The sequence below is a fragment of the Mus musculus genome, chromosome 5, assembly GCF_000001635.26.
Source record: "Mus musculus strain C57BL/6J chromosome 5, GRCm38.p6 C57BL/6J".
NCBI lineage: Eukaryota > Metazoa > Chordata > Mammalia > Rodentia > Muridae > Mus > Mus musculus.
In genome coordinates, this window is record NC_000071.6 from 53,895,758 (window position 1) to 53,910,946 (window position 15,189).

Consider the following 15,189-nt stretch of genomic DNA (forward strand, 5'->3'; position numbering starts at 1 on the left):
GGAATCGCAGCATCATCTCACTTTGCATTTCCCTGATGACTAAGGATGTTGAACATTTCTTTAAGTGCTTCTCAGCCATATTACTATTGATACATGCTCTAATTCATTGACTCTTTCCTTGGTCATCTCAATCTACCATCAGGTCTACTCAGTCATTTGGAGGTTTCATCATTATGTTTCTTTTTTAAAAAATAATTATTATACTATGCAGTTGTATAATTTTCATTTAGTCATTCCTCATGTAAAACTCATATATACTTGCAAGGGTAGATTTTGCTATGCTAAACCATCCCCCAATGAACTTTATACTTTTAAAGCCATCGCTGTGCAATCTCCACGGGAAGAGGCACTATTCCTTCCCCAAGACACTGAGAATTTGAGTAAATAAAAATTATTGAATGTAATAATTTAGATATATTTTTAATATTGAAATATTTATGGCCAAAAGTTTTCTTTTGCTTGATTTAAAACAAATCGAAAGGCTTAATTTGTGAATGCCACTGACCAATACTTGCACATACTAGAATATAGAATAATTCAACAAAGAATATGACTATGATCTTTCAGGTACAGTTGGGGGATTTTTAGATGCTCATAACAACACAGAAATGTGAGAGGTCTATTTGTCTCCTAGGATATTTAAGCAAAGGGTTCATTTTCTAAGTCTGAGGGAAAACTGTTATTGTTAAATAGATGACTTATAAATACGGGGACCCATACATCTTTGAATTTTTTGTAGCAAAATGAATTCAGTTAAATTTGTTCTTATAACCTTGTCACTAAAACAAAGGGTTTGAATAAGAATCCTAAGGTCTCTTGTTGCTTTAAACCATGTGTCCTCCAGACTCCCTATGTGCTGGTTTACTTTCTCCACTCCATATAGCAGCTTGGCTGAGATGTGCGGGTAACACTTGTTGAACTGAAAAGTATAAAGCACTGAATGTTCTTTAATATATCTGGAACAACAATCCAGATTGCCATGGCTTGTCTAAAATTGAAACTATCAGAATACTATAAATAAATAAGTGGTCATACATAAGTCACTCTTTTAATGGTTTTAGGATATTAAATTGAGGACCCACCTTCTTGCCTCTGACATTCTATAGCTTTTAGGAAATAAGGAGTCTTAGAAGATTTACAATAATGACAAAATTAGTTGGATTCTTCAAATATTGCCTTTTTTAATAGGAAAGATCAAATAATAGTATTAATCCTTATTTCCTTTATCTACAGACTTCGGATATCATTTAAATGGATGGTTCGAGCTTTTTCTGGATACTTAGCTACAGATCAACTCTTGCTTTTATGGGATAGAATTCTAGGATACAACTCTCTGGAAATACTTGCTGGTAAGAGTGAAACCCATGCTGTTGCTATGCGAAGCCCCATTCCTGTTTAACACTCAATGGTTGTCATTAGAGAAGGGTCTTCATTCACTGTTTCTAGTGCATGAACATAATAGATTGAGCAGGTTTAGAAAACACGTTCCTAGGTTGTACAGTTCTGATGCATCCATTTAACTGCTCTATTCCTATCCCCGTGAGGTTTATATAGCAGAGAGTGTTGCCTTTTCCTCTTAACCATGAGCTTCATCACCTTCTGTCCTGAGCCCCTTCTCAGAGGATGAGGCCCCTGCAATATGTCCAAACTGTGGTCTTCTGGTCTGCAGTTTATCCTAGATTTCTAGATTCCAAACCTTTTCATCTTTGCTAGTAATCTCTGCCTTCTACCCTGGTGCTAAAATTATTTATTTTAGATATTGTCTCCTAAAAAACAAATAAACAAGTAAACCATTTTTCCCTTTGCTAAGAGAAGCCACAGAGCCATCTATTGTTGATGCTTAAGTAGTTAATACAGCTGTTGTACACCAGGGCAGTCCCACTGTAACACACTAGTGTGTCACACTATAACACTCCTTATGTGTACTGCACCCACGTGCACAGGGGGCTCCATTGCTTGATCACTGGGATTATTAGAAAATTCCAATAACAGGATTATCTCTACAACAATAGATGGAGCACAGGAAAGCTGGCAATGTTGTTTACTTCCTTTCTTTACTGTTAAAAATCACCTCTCTGGGAAATTGTGGAAATAAGGCTGATCTAAAAAAATAATGTGCCAAGAGTATTCTCTGGACATCATATTAACATTTTCTTGAATGCCAGAAGCCCATAATATTTGGGTGACATTTGGAAAGGTGAAATTAGAATAACTATAAAGTATCATGAGAATAAATGTTACCCCAGATGCAGTAAGACGGTCATCGATTAATGCTTCAACAGCTCCCAGCATCCTTCTTTCATTTTTCTTAAAACTCATACAGAGTTGTTAGAGAAGAACTGCCTGCCCTTATCATCTTACCTGAAGGACGGTGATATATCATCTAGGAATAGAAGGAATGCCAGAGAGAGGGTCTGGATTTCCAGACATTTCTAACAAACTGTCCTTATCGTCTGGTGTAATGCTTAAGTGCTAGGTGATCCTGCCCTTCTCAGAGGGCCCATTTCTTTAAGGATAATATGGCTTATTGATATGTGCCCTTCCTTAGGCCCTCTGAGATGACTCAAAATAAAGATGCCTACTGCCAAGTCTGACAACCTGAATTCAATACCCAAAACCCACATGGTCGGAGAGAGAATCACAAGTTGTGATCTACACAATCTGATTTCTACATGCAGACCATGGCTTCCATATAAGTACCATGGCTGTCTGTCTGTCTGTCTCTCTCTCTCTTTCTCGCATACACACAATAACATAACTACATAACTTAAAATTAAAATATCCCTTTTTTTAAGAGAGAGAGGGAGAGCCCACACACCAGAAGAGGGCATTAGATCTCATGGAGCTAGAGCTGCAGGCTGGGAACTGATCTCAGATTATGTAAAAGAGCAGCAAGAGCTCTCATCTCGTGTCATCTCTTCAGCTCCAGATCTGCCCCTTTCCACCCAAGACCGGTTCACGGTTTTCTGTAGGTGCATTCTCCTTCCCTAGAGCCTCTAGTCTCCCCACAGAGCAGTCTGCTTCTCTGCTACCATTTCCAAATGTCTAGATTTGATATGTCCCTAAGCCCCTCCTTCTAGTCTACCAGACGCTGGGAAGAGCATAGTCCACAGCCTTTGGCCTCATTTCAGAGCCGATGCTGGGCAAGTGTTAAAGGGGGAGCTCAGCGTAAGAAAGGACTAAGGACGTTCTCAGAGAGTGATTAAGTAGAGGAAGCTCTGTGTCACCTGAGAGGTGGCGGTTTTCATGTGGAAGAAGCAGCAAGTTAGCAAGCTTTCAGGGCCTCAGACTTAAAGCCTCTGACTTTGTTGCCTCATCACCCCCATAGCTGAAGGGGAAGGGAAAGAAAGGTATGCAGGATACTAGATTAGCATCTCTGCAGAGGCTCTGTTAATGCAATATAGAAATTAAAATTGGACTGGTGGTGAGGCAGGAACCGATGCACATGGCGCATTCACCCACTTTCTCAAATGCTCTCAAACTCAACAGGGAAGACTAAAACTGGAGTGCAGGAGCTCCTAACCTTTGAAATCACATAAAGTCTGTAATAATAGACCATTGCATGTAGAGATACACAGATTCCCATTGATTATGTCATACAATTTTGATACAGCTGTTTAAGGGCTACCGTTTTTAAATATATATATATATCAAGCATGTTATTGTAGAATCTTTAGAAATCTTTCTACAAATATATCTGTCCTTATGACTTACAGACCACTAAAGAAGAGCTTAAAACAGAAGTGTCATAATGTCATGATAGGGCTTACTAAGATTAAATTAATGAGAATAGTTGTTAAAAAAAAACAAACTAAACACAATTTCCATATCTCATATGAAGCATGATTTCAGTTAAGAATATCCCAAAGTCTAGGTCCTCTCGTCATGGCAAGCAAGCCTGTTGTGAGTAGAAGGGATGGACAAACTCAACATGAAGCAAACAGAAAGGCTTGTGTGATGTGACACCCAGATAAATAAAGGCTATGAATACACATTTGGATGCTGAGTTCAATCAGTGGACTTCTCTCTTGACAGCTGACCTCCGTCTAAGCCTCTTTCCTACTACAGCAGAATATTTGGACATCCTGTCAAGCTTTCAAGCCAACTGCTCAACTACATACAGGAACGAAAGTGGGAATCCTATTTCTTAGCTTCTAATATGTTTCCACTCTCCAAAACTGATACCAGATAATGGGGAGTGATAAACAATTGCTGGCCTGCAGAAATGGTTTTGATACTCTTGTGAACGTAGTGCCCCGTAGCTTTAAATTCATTTTTAATCCTTTTCAGTGAAAGAGAAAATCTTTGATCCAGATCTCCTGTATGCCTTATTCCATGGTGAATAATTCCAGCTAACTTATTCTTAACTTGTATTATTATTATTCCTAAGTTTTCTCCATGGTCTTCCTATCTAATTATGATGCTCTTGCCAAGACTTCTCAAAATCTCTCATCCCCAAGCAAAATGCCTGAGCTCTTTCCAGTTCCTGGCTGCTCTGATGCTTACCTGGGGTGGTTTAGAGGCCTGGACAGCAAGAGCCTGATATCCATTCCTCAAGCAGAGCCTCCCACCTGTGAAGGCCCAGGACCGCCATCGTCCTACCTTGCAGGCAATGTCTGGAAAGCCCTCCGTGGCGCAGCAAAGCTGACCCTCCCAAGGAAAGCACATAGTCTCTGGTGTCAGGGCTGTCTACTCCTTGTCTGTGTGCTCAATAGGGAAGTCATGCAAAGGTCACCTGCACAGGCTTTGGGAACAGCCATAAGTGTCAGCTCTACCTGTGTGGCCACAAACCTGTCAGCCAGCACACTGTGCCTCAGTTTCTATAGTAGCAAAATGGACTTGATAATAGTGCTTCATGCAGAGTGCATGGGCTGAGAGTTAAGTGCCAAGGCTGTTCTCACAGTAAATTACTGTTTAAAAGATTGTGTTAGCCGTGCAGTGCACCTAGGAACCAGTCTCCTAAGTCATTTTTAATGCTCATTACCTCATATCCCCCAACTGTCGATGTTCTAAAGGGTAGGGAGTGCACTAGCACCTCAGACCTCAGTACATGGGGAACAAAGGTAGAATCAGGAGTCCTCTGCAGGCAGTTTTACCTTCTCATACATGGGTACTCTGCTCCCCATAACTCACCACTCTCATGGAGTTTCGTGGTCGGTTCTATACACAGTGTGTGCTTAACAGGAACAAACAATCCCAATGTTTTCTACATAATGCCTATTACTAAACTTCAAATTGTCTATATGTTTTCAAAGTTGCAACTTATTGTAACTTGTAATGTTACAAGCTAACATTGTAAATATCAAGATTAGCTCCACAACAGCCTTCTGCATAGAAGTATCCATTTGTGATACTAAGAAAATCAATAATGAGTATACAAAGATATAAATATAGCAAAATATTATAAAATCACTTTAAAAAGTTTGTATACCCATGTTTATATCAGGATACCTCCCTCAAACATATTAAAATGAGTTTTTACATTTTAACTTTATGTTCCAAAGGCTTCTCAATATTATAGACTAAAGTCTGTGAGATATTAGAGCATATTTCAACAGTTACACTGTTAGTTGTAAGTGTGAAAGAAATCATTTAAAAATGACTTTTTAAGACCAACAGATTTTCCTTTCTCCAAACTGTGAAGGAGCCAGGCTCCATTCTCTAGAATAGATGTCCCACTCGCTATGACTCCCTAAGCAGAGTCAGGGCAACTGCTGCACTGCCTGCTCCTTCACCTTCTCATGGTGGCTGTGGGCACAGCCTGAGTGTCTGGGCTGCTGAAGAGGCCAGCCGTTGAAATACTGTGCGTTCTTTTCCAGTGCTGGCAGCTGCCGTGTTTGCTTTCCGAGCAGTGAACCTGATGGAGGTGACATCACTGGCTGCAGCTGAAGTAAGGATAAGTTTCACTCCGATGAGATGGAAATAGTTCCTGAGAGGCCGCCAGGCCGTCACTTTTAGTGTCTGGTGCATAGGACAAGCACTACTTGTAGCTGAATTTTTAAACTCGGGTAAAACCTATAAATTCTGAGTTAAGTATTATTAAGTACTCAAATTTCCCTAATTACTTGAAAACAACCTTCTTATGAAGGGTCATAAACAAGATTATTACAGGAAACCATTATAACCATTATGAGAAACCCGATACCTAATGACTTTAATTGAAACTATGAGGGGTTATGGCACACGTTCTTGTTGTTGCACATGTGTTACGAACAGGAAAAGTAGTTGAAAGAGTTAAATAGTATGCATTTGGAGGATATGCACCTACAATGACATGGGCTGTGGATTCTTTTTGGTGGTGAATGATTTAAAGCTGATTCCTCCCTCTCCTTCCTTCCTTCCTTCCTTCCTTTCTTCCTTCCTTCCTTCCTTCCTTCCTTCCTTCCTTCCTTCCTTCCTTCCCTTTTTATGGCATCTCTGTTTATTTCTATCCATCTCTGAAACCAGTATGGTCCTAAGCTTCTTGCTGGTGCTCCACTGTTACCCTCCCTCTCCCTGCTCTTTCATGATAAAATCTTCTTTCCCATTCTCTAGTACCCATACTTGTACCCCTACCACCTAGTGTGGATGTGTGACCTGGGGGTTTAATTAGGGTTGCTTTCAGGAGCTCAGGTGTAGGATTATTTACTGAAGTATGGGCAACTTACTAGCAGCTAAACCACTGAAGAAAATGACCCCCTTCCTCCATCAGCCATTAACTATCATGAACTGAGGAATGATGAGGGCCTGTGAACCTGTCACCCATACGAGGTGCAGTTTTGACAGGCTTAAACTTATACAGGCCGGCCTCATGAAGGTCGCCACAGGTTCACAGCCCTGCGCCCTCACCTCCACCTCTTACATTTTTTTCTGCTCCTTTTCACAAGGGTCCTGAGCTTTAGTAACAGCTTGAGCACTTGACAATCTCCTAAAGAAGATTCTATGATATAAGGCTCAAATTAGCCCCAGTCTGTGCGGGAGGAGCACATGAGAGGGACTATTTGCAATTAACAGTTGTTTGAGGGGTTTATTCTTCTTAGCAGTATAACCATTGATAAACTAAAGCTGATTTCTTTCAGTGGTAGAGTTTATACCTAAGATATGGTGCACTTAAGTAGTGCCTGCCCTGGTGCTATATTTCTTATCTCTCAGAGATGGAAGCATTGTCCTTCAATAGCCTTCTCCGTGTTGTGTATAAAGGGAAGAGGATGTTTATATGTCTTGCAACTGAATAAATATTAGCTCCATCTCAACAATATTCCCTGCAGTCCTTTACTTTGTACACTTGAGTCTAGGATTCATAATGGAGGTTTATTTATAGAAGTGAGCTGAAATGTTAGACCTAGAAACCCCCGCCACCTTGAGTATGTGAGGAGAGAGGAGTGCTGCGGTTGGGTCACTTTCTTATGTGCATTTTAGATTGTGTGCGTGTTCAGAGATTCCAAGGAGGAAGTTGTAGTAGCATGGTGAGAGACTGAAGGCAGCAGAAGAACTTTGTGGGAGTGGCCCCCAAGGTCACACTGAGCAGGTGTGTCTGTTGTGTGTGCTTTGACAGACCTTAGTGTTAATAATTCGTTTTTGGTTCTTTGTTCCAGGCAGTTCTGGCTGACCTTTCTACTTTAAAAGTCATGCCTCTTCTTCAAATTTTTCTGTTTGCTACCGTCACCTGATCTTCGAGGTCGCTGACAACACCTCTAGTTTTTCATTAGAAACTAATCATGAACTATGCAAACCTGCATACATCCAGAATTAAACTTTGCACATAAGCCAATAAAGATCATGTTCCCTCCTCCGTTAAACCTAAGAAGTTTTCACTTTTTAAAACAATAACCCTACACACCAAATACTGCGCTTGCATGCTGATGATTGTCAAGAGAGAAGCAATAGACATCAGTTCTGCTGAAGCGAGCATCCTCCATGCAGATCCCTAACTGGTAACAGGCTCGTACCATATATGCAATAAGAACTAACGACACTGTAATAAACTTGAAGAAGTAACACAGCTTCTTGTCAGTTTGTAAACTTCTCCCTAGATAATAATTTTATTTTATAAATTGTTCCCCACTAAAACTAATTGGTTGGATGGGGCTTGAAAAGGCTTGAAAATAATGTATTTGAGTGGAATTTAAATGTACTTTGGTATTTTTTATCAACTTTTAATTTATGATGGATTTTTTCATATCCCTCCCATTTTATTTCTCCATTAAACATCTCTACTGGGAAAAGGTATACAGATATCTCTAATAATCTTTTGACTTGTTTTTGTTGTTGCTTTTTTTGAGACAGTCTTATATAGTCCAGTCTTATATAGCTACTCACTGTGTAGTAGAGGATGACTGAGTTCCAGATCCCCTCGTCTCCATCTGCCAAGCGCTGGGATTACAGGTGTGTCCCACCCCACCTACCCCATCTGATGCTAGGTTATTCTTTCCATTGGAAGTCCCTTTGCACTTCCCCGCCTCCCATCTTTTACACAGAAGCCTTGATACTGCTGATGCTGATGGTGATGCTTGGTGCCAGATTCTGTTTTCCTTGGAAGAATACAAGGAGGAGGAATCAAACCCAGCTCTGTTTTGCTGAGCTTGGTGCTTCTAGATTGCCTTCAGAGCAGAACAGCTTAAAAACACCACAAGTGTTTGTTCATCCTAGAACGGGAGCCACTGTTCAAGGCACTGGGTCTTATTTTAATGTTTATTATAAGCAAAGCATTTTGATTTGTTTTATATTTCTTGATGATATGCCATTTCAGTACATGGAATAATGTAAAGGAATTGTCTTCTGATTTTAGATAAAAATTGAAGATGCTGATCACTCTAAAAAAACTCAAATCAATAGATTGACACTCTCCTTATCTGAAATTTATTAGGTCTTATCCAAATGTATCTTAGAAATCTGTTATTTTCACAGCATATATTAGGAAAACTATGATATTCAACATAATACTTCAAGTGTGGTGAAATTTGGTGTCAATAGCTTACCGAGAATCTAAGTTCTCTCATTCATCAGGTACTTGCTGACTTAGTGAAGTCTAAACAATTTACTCTGTGTTTGAGTCTTAATAAGTCCCCATCTTACTGTTTTTGGTGACACATCATGTCATGTGTCTTGCCATCCTGCATGTCCAGGTGCCCCTCCATGGAGAGGACAAGCATGATTCTGGGGCTAGTGTCCCCCTTTGTCACAGTGTCAAAACTATTAGGAAGCAGTTGTGTTTTAGATAATTAGTAGAGCGGTACCCATGCCAATCTTTAAGCTTTTTAAAGAAAAATATAATTTTACTAGAGATATTGTAGTTACCTGATACACTCCATCAGAGAGTTCTCCTAAATAATTAGATCTGTTTTGGGCAGTTAAGCGGGATACCAAACAGTAACAAATTATTGTTTCTGCTGTGTTTACCTCACACAATTATGGAGGACCACATGAGTAAATATATATGGAAGTGATTTTCTTAAACCTTAAAAGACCAATCAAATGTGGTGTTACTAATTCTTATGTAACAGATTAACTCCAACTGCTAGAAGGTAACATGAAAAATGCCCAGCTTGATTGGCATGTCTGTTGTATTTCTTGACAGCTTGAAATGATGTGTGTTGAGAAATGAATCTTTCCAGGATGGTGCTTTCATTTAGTGCAGTCTACTCTAGCTGGTTGCTCTGAATTTTAGTCCCAGACCAAAGCTGGTAGGCAACCTTATACTTTGCCACTATGGCAACCCCGCATTGCTGGTGTTACCTGCTGGGTAAGCACTAAAGAGAGAGCCGTCAGGCCGCTCTGCCCATTCCATCCCTAACTGTGCTTCTTCACCCTGCCTCCTGTGCTTTCTCTGATCAACCATCGACACCCCCTTCCTTCTGCTCTGCCGGTGACCACAGAAGTCTGGAAAGCAAGTGATGACCATGAGCATATAGTGAAACAGCCTCACAGGCAGGTTATGTTTCGTTCTTCTGAACTCAGTCCACTAACACACACCATGGCTTTAGGTATGGAAGAACATGTCTAACAATCCCTGGACCAGGGTGTTTTGCTACTGCAGTAGCAGTATAACTAAATGAATGACTAAAATGCCCAGCTTGATTTAACTGCCTGTCCAGTGCTTCTTGCTCAGCTGGGGCTCTCTCCTCTCACTCCATAGGGAGAAGAAAAACCAATAAGCTCTCACCTTTTCCACTTGGTAGTCTAAAGCTTAGCTTGATCCCCATATGTAATTTCTTCCTTCTTGTCTCAAGAAGTCTTTAATCTATTTCTATCATTCTTTAAATCCTGACTAGTCTGAGTTATTTCTGTCTTTACAAAGTTTCACTACTTGTTGCTTAAAGGATAAAAATCTCTGCTCATCAGCATAGCAGCAATAATTCCTCATGCCTGGCCTTTTGATTTCTTTGTCCCATGATGATCTTCAGCCAGTTCCAGATGGTCATCTCCTCTCTGTAGAAGGAACCCACATGTTCAAGGTCCTACTCAGAAAAGGCTCTTCAGTTGCCAAGATGCACTGGATCCTACACATTATAGTTATTCCTGTGTCTTTGTTCATCCATTAATGTGGTGCTTATAATAGTGGGTATTAGTATGGTCATCATCATTGACTTCCTAGCTGTCCAAGTCGCAAGAAGAGATTGTCTGCATGAGTTTGTATTTCCTGAGTTGTTCCAAACTTTTTGGAATACATTTTTTCTTAAACACAAATAGTCTCATCCTTCCACAAAGGCTCTGAGCTCTACTCATAGTTTGTCTCTTAACCCCAAGCTCTCTGGGTTGGTCAAGCAGTCACATGTGCCATCCTACTAGCCATGGAATGAATGACTTTGATATCAACTCAAAAATCTATGACCAGTGAAAGCCAAAGACACTTGGTTAGGAGACTCTGATTTAACCTTTCAGGGAAACTGAATGTAAGAAAGAAAGACTATGACCCAGCTCCGGTATCTAGTGAACGGAGAGACAGAAAAGCTGCCCTTGGTTCTTGTGGGTCCCCGGAATGCACCCCAGTAGCCTTCTGCTGGACCCTTTTGTATGTAGGTCAAAGGATTGCCTTTGTTCTTTGCAACAGCAAGGATTCTAACGTCTGTAGGTATTTTCCTTTGAGGCTTGAGATCTATTGGGTGTAGAAGCTCAGTCCACACCCTGTTCAAAATGGTGTAAGACTTCTAAATTCCTTGAGTCAAGGCAGAACTGTGGCCTTACAAGAATAAAGCCTATCTTCGGTGCCTACCTAATATCCCTAACTAGGCTCTTTGACCTTTGGCCCTTTGTCCTATAACTCCCTCACTTAGAATGCTTTCTCTTCTCTTCTTACCTAACTACAACTTGTACCTCAGAACCTACCTCAGGTGACGCATCATCAGGAAGACCGCTCCTCATACCCTAAGTCAGCCCATGTCACACCACTGTCCTACTTGTCTTTGTTCTCTGCTACATGGTAACTCCTCAAGGGCCAAAAATGGTCTCATTTTAGCTTTGCACTTCTAGAGCCAAACAGTCCTTGCCCCATTACAGGCTTGCTAAATGTTTATAAGTGAATGGATGGGGCCATCTAACTCAGTAGTCATTTTCCTCTTGATGGCGACACTGTTCAGAGTGACATCTTGTCCAGCATCATGTAGCCATTTTACCTTTAGTTTACTAAAGAGAAAGTTTTAAAGGGAATAATATCTTTAGAGGAGAAAATTAATGCTTTATTTTTTCATTTAAGTGAATACATATATAGTAAAACTGAACATATGTAAAGTAGAATTCTCTTTAAGTGTACAGTTTGGTATAAATGGATGTACCCATGTCACCTCTTTTAATAATTGAGGTAGCAGAATGTTCCCCTCACCTAAGACAGTAGATCCCTATATGCCCTTCCTATTCAGTCTCCTGCACACTCACAGATGGGGACTCCAAACCGTCACAGAACTGTGGCTAGCCCTAAAGACTAGCCTTTCTTCTCTAGAGGTTCAACTCTATACTCTTGTGTCTGGCTTGCTCTACTTGGCATAATGTGCTGGGATTCATACTGTGGCATTGGTAGTTCACTGTCGATTGTGGCTGAATACATATCTTCATAGAGGCATGCATCTTCCTTCCCCTGAGGCAAATGCCAAGTATAACGGATACTGTGAGTCATATATCCGTACTTGTTTACCTTCCTAAGAAGTCTTCAGGTTCTTGTGTGAAGTGATTCCACCATTTACACTCCCACCAACAGTGGAGGAGTTGCAGTGGTTCCCAGTCCTGGTTGTCAATGTATTAATTAAGTTAATAGGTGGGCATGTTTTATTTTTTCTGTTATTTCCCCAGTTAGATAGAACAGCACCTTATTATGCTTTGTTGCTGTTTATACATAAGTTATTATTTTATAGTCTACTCTTTTGTTCATTTAAATCAGTTACCTTCTTATTACATTTTAAGACTTATTTATTGTGGATATAGCATAGAAATCCCATTATGCATTATACCTTATTTTTTATTAACTATACCCTTTTTCTTTTTAATTTTTATTTAAAAATTTACCCTCACTCATATTTACATAAAATTTATTATTCCCCCCCCCCCCCCGCACAACACTAATTACCTTTTTCAACAGCAAAAGCTTTTATTTTGTTGAAAACAAATTTGGCATTTTTTTTTCTTTTAAAGGGTTTTTGTGTACTATCTATAAAATCCTTGTGTAACTCAGTTACACATACTTTCCCCATGTTTTCCTCTATAAATTTTATAAATTTAGTTCATTCATTTAGAGCTATGTTTCTTTTTCTTTAGTTCCTTTAATGTATGTGTGAGGTTAAGGGCTAAGGTTCATGTTTTCACTCTGGTGCCCACCTTTGCTAAGCAGGCCACCTTTCCATGCTGCATCACGCCTCTATAAAGTCAGGAGGAGGGACTCGCTGGCATCTGACTTGACTTCATTTCCTGTGGATTTGTGTCTGTTCTCACTGCAATAGTATAGCATCTTGATTTTTGTGGATTTAGAGCGAGTCTTGGGATTGACAGTACAACTGTTCACTTAGGTCAAAATTATTTAAGCTATGTCAGTATTATTGCTTATAACTTTTAGAATCAGCATTTTGGTTTTTTCACAAAATAGTTTGTTAGGATTTTTTTTTAATAGACAGTATTAGCCCTATAATAGGCTTAGGGACAATTGATATCATAGTATTGAGCTATCCAATCCATGAACACAGTATATCTTTTTATTTACTTAGCTCTTTTAAATTTTCACTCAATAATATATTTTAGTTTTGAGTGGGCAGTTCTTGCATTCATTTTGTTTAAAATATCCCTAGATATTTCACATTTCTGTTATTGTAAATTATATTTTTAACTTTAAATTTCCAGTGTCTTGTTAATATAGACAAATACAACTAAACCTTTTATATTGACCCTGTATCCTAAAATCTTGAAAAACTTAATACTTCTGTTATCTTTTTTGGTAGCTTCCCTAGGATTTTCTACATATATAATATACCAACTGCAAATAAAGATTATATTGCTTCTTTCAAATCTTTGTGCCTTTGGTTTCTTTTCTTTCTTTTCCCCCTGTCTGTTAGCCACTAAGTAGAACCTGCAGTAATGTGCAGGAAGAAGCCAAAAGAGGGAGAAGAGAATCAGGTTCTCCAGATGAGGAGAACTAGCCAAGTCACTCACTAGTACCATGCTGGAGCAGAGGCGCCTGTTGTTATCTCAAAGAGCAGCTGGCCATAGTCGTACCATGCCAGGCTTCCTCCTTTACAAATGGAATAAATTATGAAGGTCCCTTGAACTATAAAGCATAAGTTATCTCTAATATGCAAACTGTCCTGAACACATACTACACAAAGCTTGCCACCATCGACTTGGATGATGGACCATCACATGGGGTGGAGAGAGGGAGAGAAGAAGGAAAGAAAGGAGAGAGGAGACAGATGGAAAAGGTCACACTTCTCTGAGTGCTGAAAGGGCTTTTTCCTCTAGAAGTGAATGAAAATGGTAATGATATGTGTAAGAATGTGAAAGATGATGGAAAGAACCAAGTCTCTGTGCAAAGGATGCTTTGGGTACAGCTAACAAGACTCCATACTAAGAATAGTTCCCAACTCTGTCAGAGGTATGCATGATACAAGGCTAGAATTCAAGTACAAAGATGTAGGACAAAGAGATGAACTCTCCTGAACAGAAAGTCAACCCAGAATTTAGGCCTAAAACAAAGTCAGTGGACTCGGAAAAAGAAAAAAAAAAAAAAAAAGAGGACCAAGGGCCTCTCCCACTGATGACCTACTAGGCCATCCTCTGCTACATATGCAGCTGGAGCCATGAGTCCCACCATGTGTACTCTTTGGTTGGAGGTTTAGTCCCAGGGAGCTCTGGGGGTACTGGTTAGTTCATGTTGTTATTCCTCCTATGGGGGCTGCAAACCCCTTCAGCTCCTTGGGTCCTTTCTCTAGCTCCTTCATTGGGGGCCCTATGCTCAGTCCAATGGTTGCCTGAGAGCATCCATTTCTGTATTTGTTAGGCACTGGCAGAGCCTCTCAGGAGACAGCTATATCAGGCTTCTGTCAGCAAGCACTTCTTGGAATCCACAATAGTGTCTGGATTTGATGATTTTATATGAGATGGATCCCCAGGGAGGGCAGTCTCTGGATGAAGTCATCAAAATAATTTATAATAGTTAAATGCCTCTTAAATATATATGATATCTTCTGAAGCTAAGAGTAATATACACTCAACAAGTTTTTAAAATCTATTTGGAACATTAAACATAATAGAAGTAGAAAAAAATCTCTTATAAAGTCCTCTATGAAAGGAAATTGTGACAAGTTCCTGATTAGGCAGAAAATGTTCCATCTCCAAGGGAGAATATGCAGTGTAACTGTGGCTTCATAGAATGAATTGGATAGTGTTCCTTCGGTTTCTATTTTGTGGAATAGTTTGAGGAGTATTGGTATTAGCTCTTCTTTGAAAGTCTGATAGAATTCTGCACTAAATTCATTTGGTTCTGGGCTTTTATTGGTTGGGAGACTTTTAATGACTGCTGCTGTTTCTTTAGAGGTTATGGGACTGTTTTTGGTGTTTTATCTGATCCTGATTTAACTTTGGTATTTGGTATCTGTCTAGAAAGTTGTTCATTTCACCCAGATTTTCCAGTTTTGTTGAATATAGACGTTTGTAGTAGGATCTGATGATTTTTTGAATTTTCTCAGTTTCTGTTGTTATATCTCACTTTTCATTTCTGATTTTGTTAATTTGGAT

At 39.6% G+C, this 15,189-nt stretch overlaps 1 protein-coding gene across 8 annotated transcripts in view; it reads left to right on the forward strand.

Annotated features, from left to right (window-relative positions):
- Window positions 1-13,464, forward strand: part of Tbc1d19 (TBC1 domain family, member 19) — a 99,679-nt gene extending 86,215 nt beyond the window's left edge. For 7 of the 8 annotated variants that reach the window (XR_003955695.1, XR_003955696.1, XR_003955697.1 and 4 more), the window contains 3 exons: window positions 1,234-1,349; window positions 5,820-5,890; window positions 7,575-13,464. Coding sequence is in view for 5 of the 8 variants with exons in the window: in XM_006504067.3 (XP_006504130.1) it covers window positions 1,234-1,349; window positions 5,820-5,890; window positions 7,575-7,649 (262 nt within the window). In the remaining 3 variants the exon portion in view is untranslated. The remainder of the gene's footprint in view (window positions 1-1,233; window positions 1,350-5,819; window positions 5,891-7,574) is intronic. The other variant, NM_144517.4, reaches the window with a different exon arrangement.
- Window positions 13,465-15,189: the final 1,725 nt, after the last annotated feature.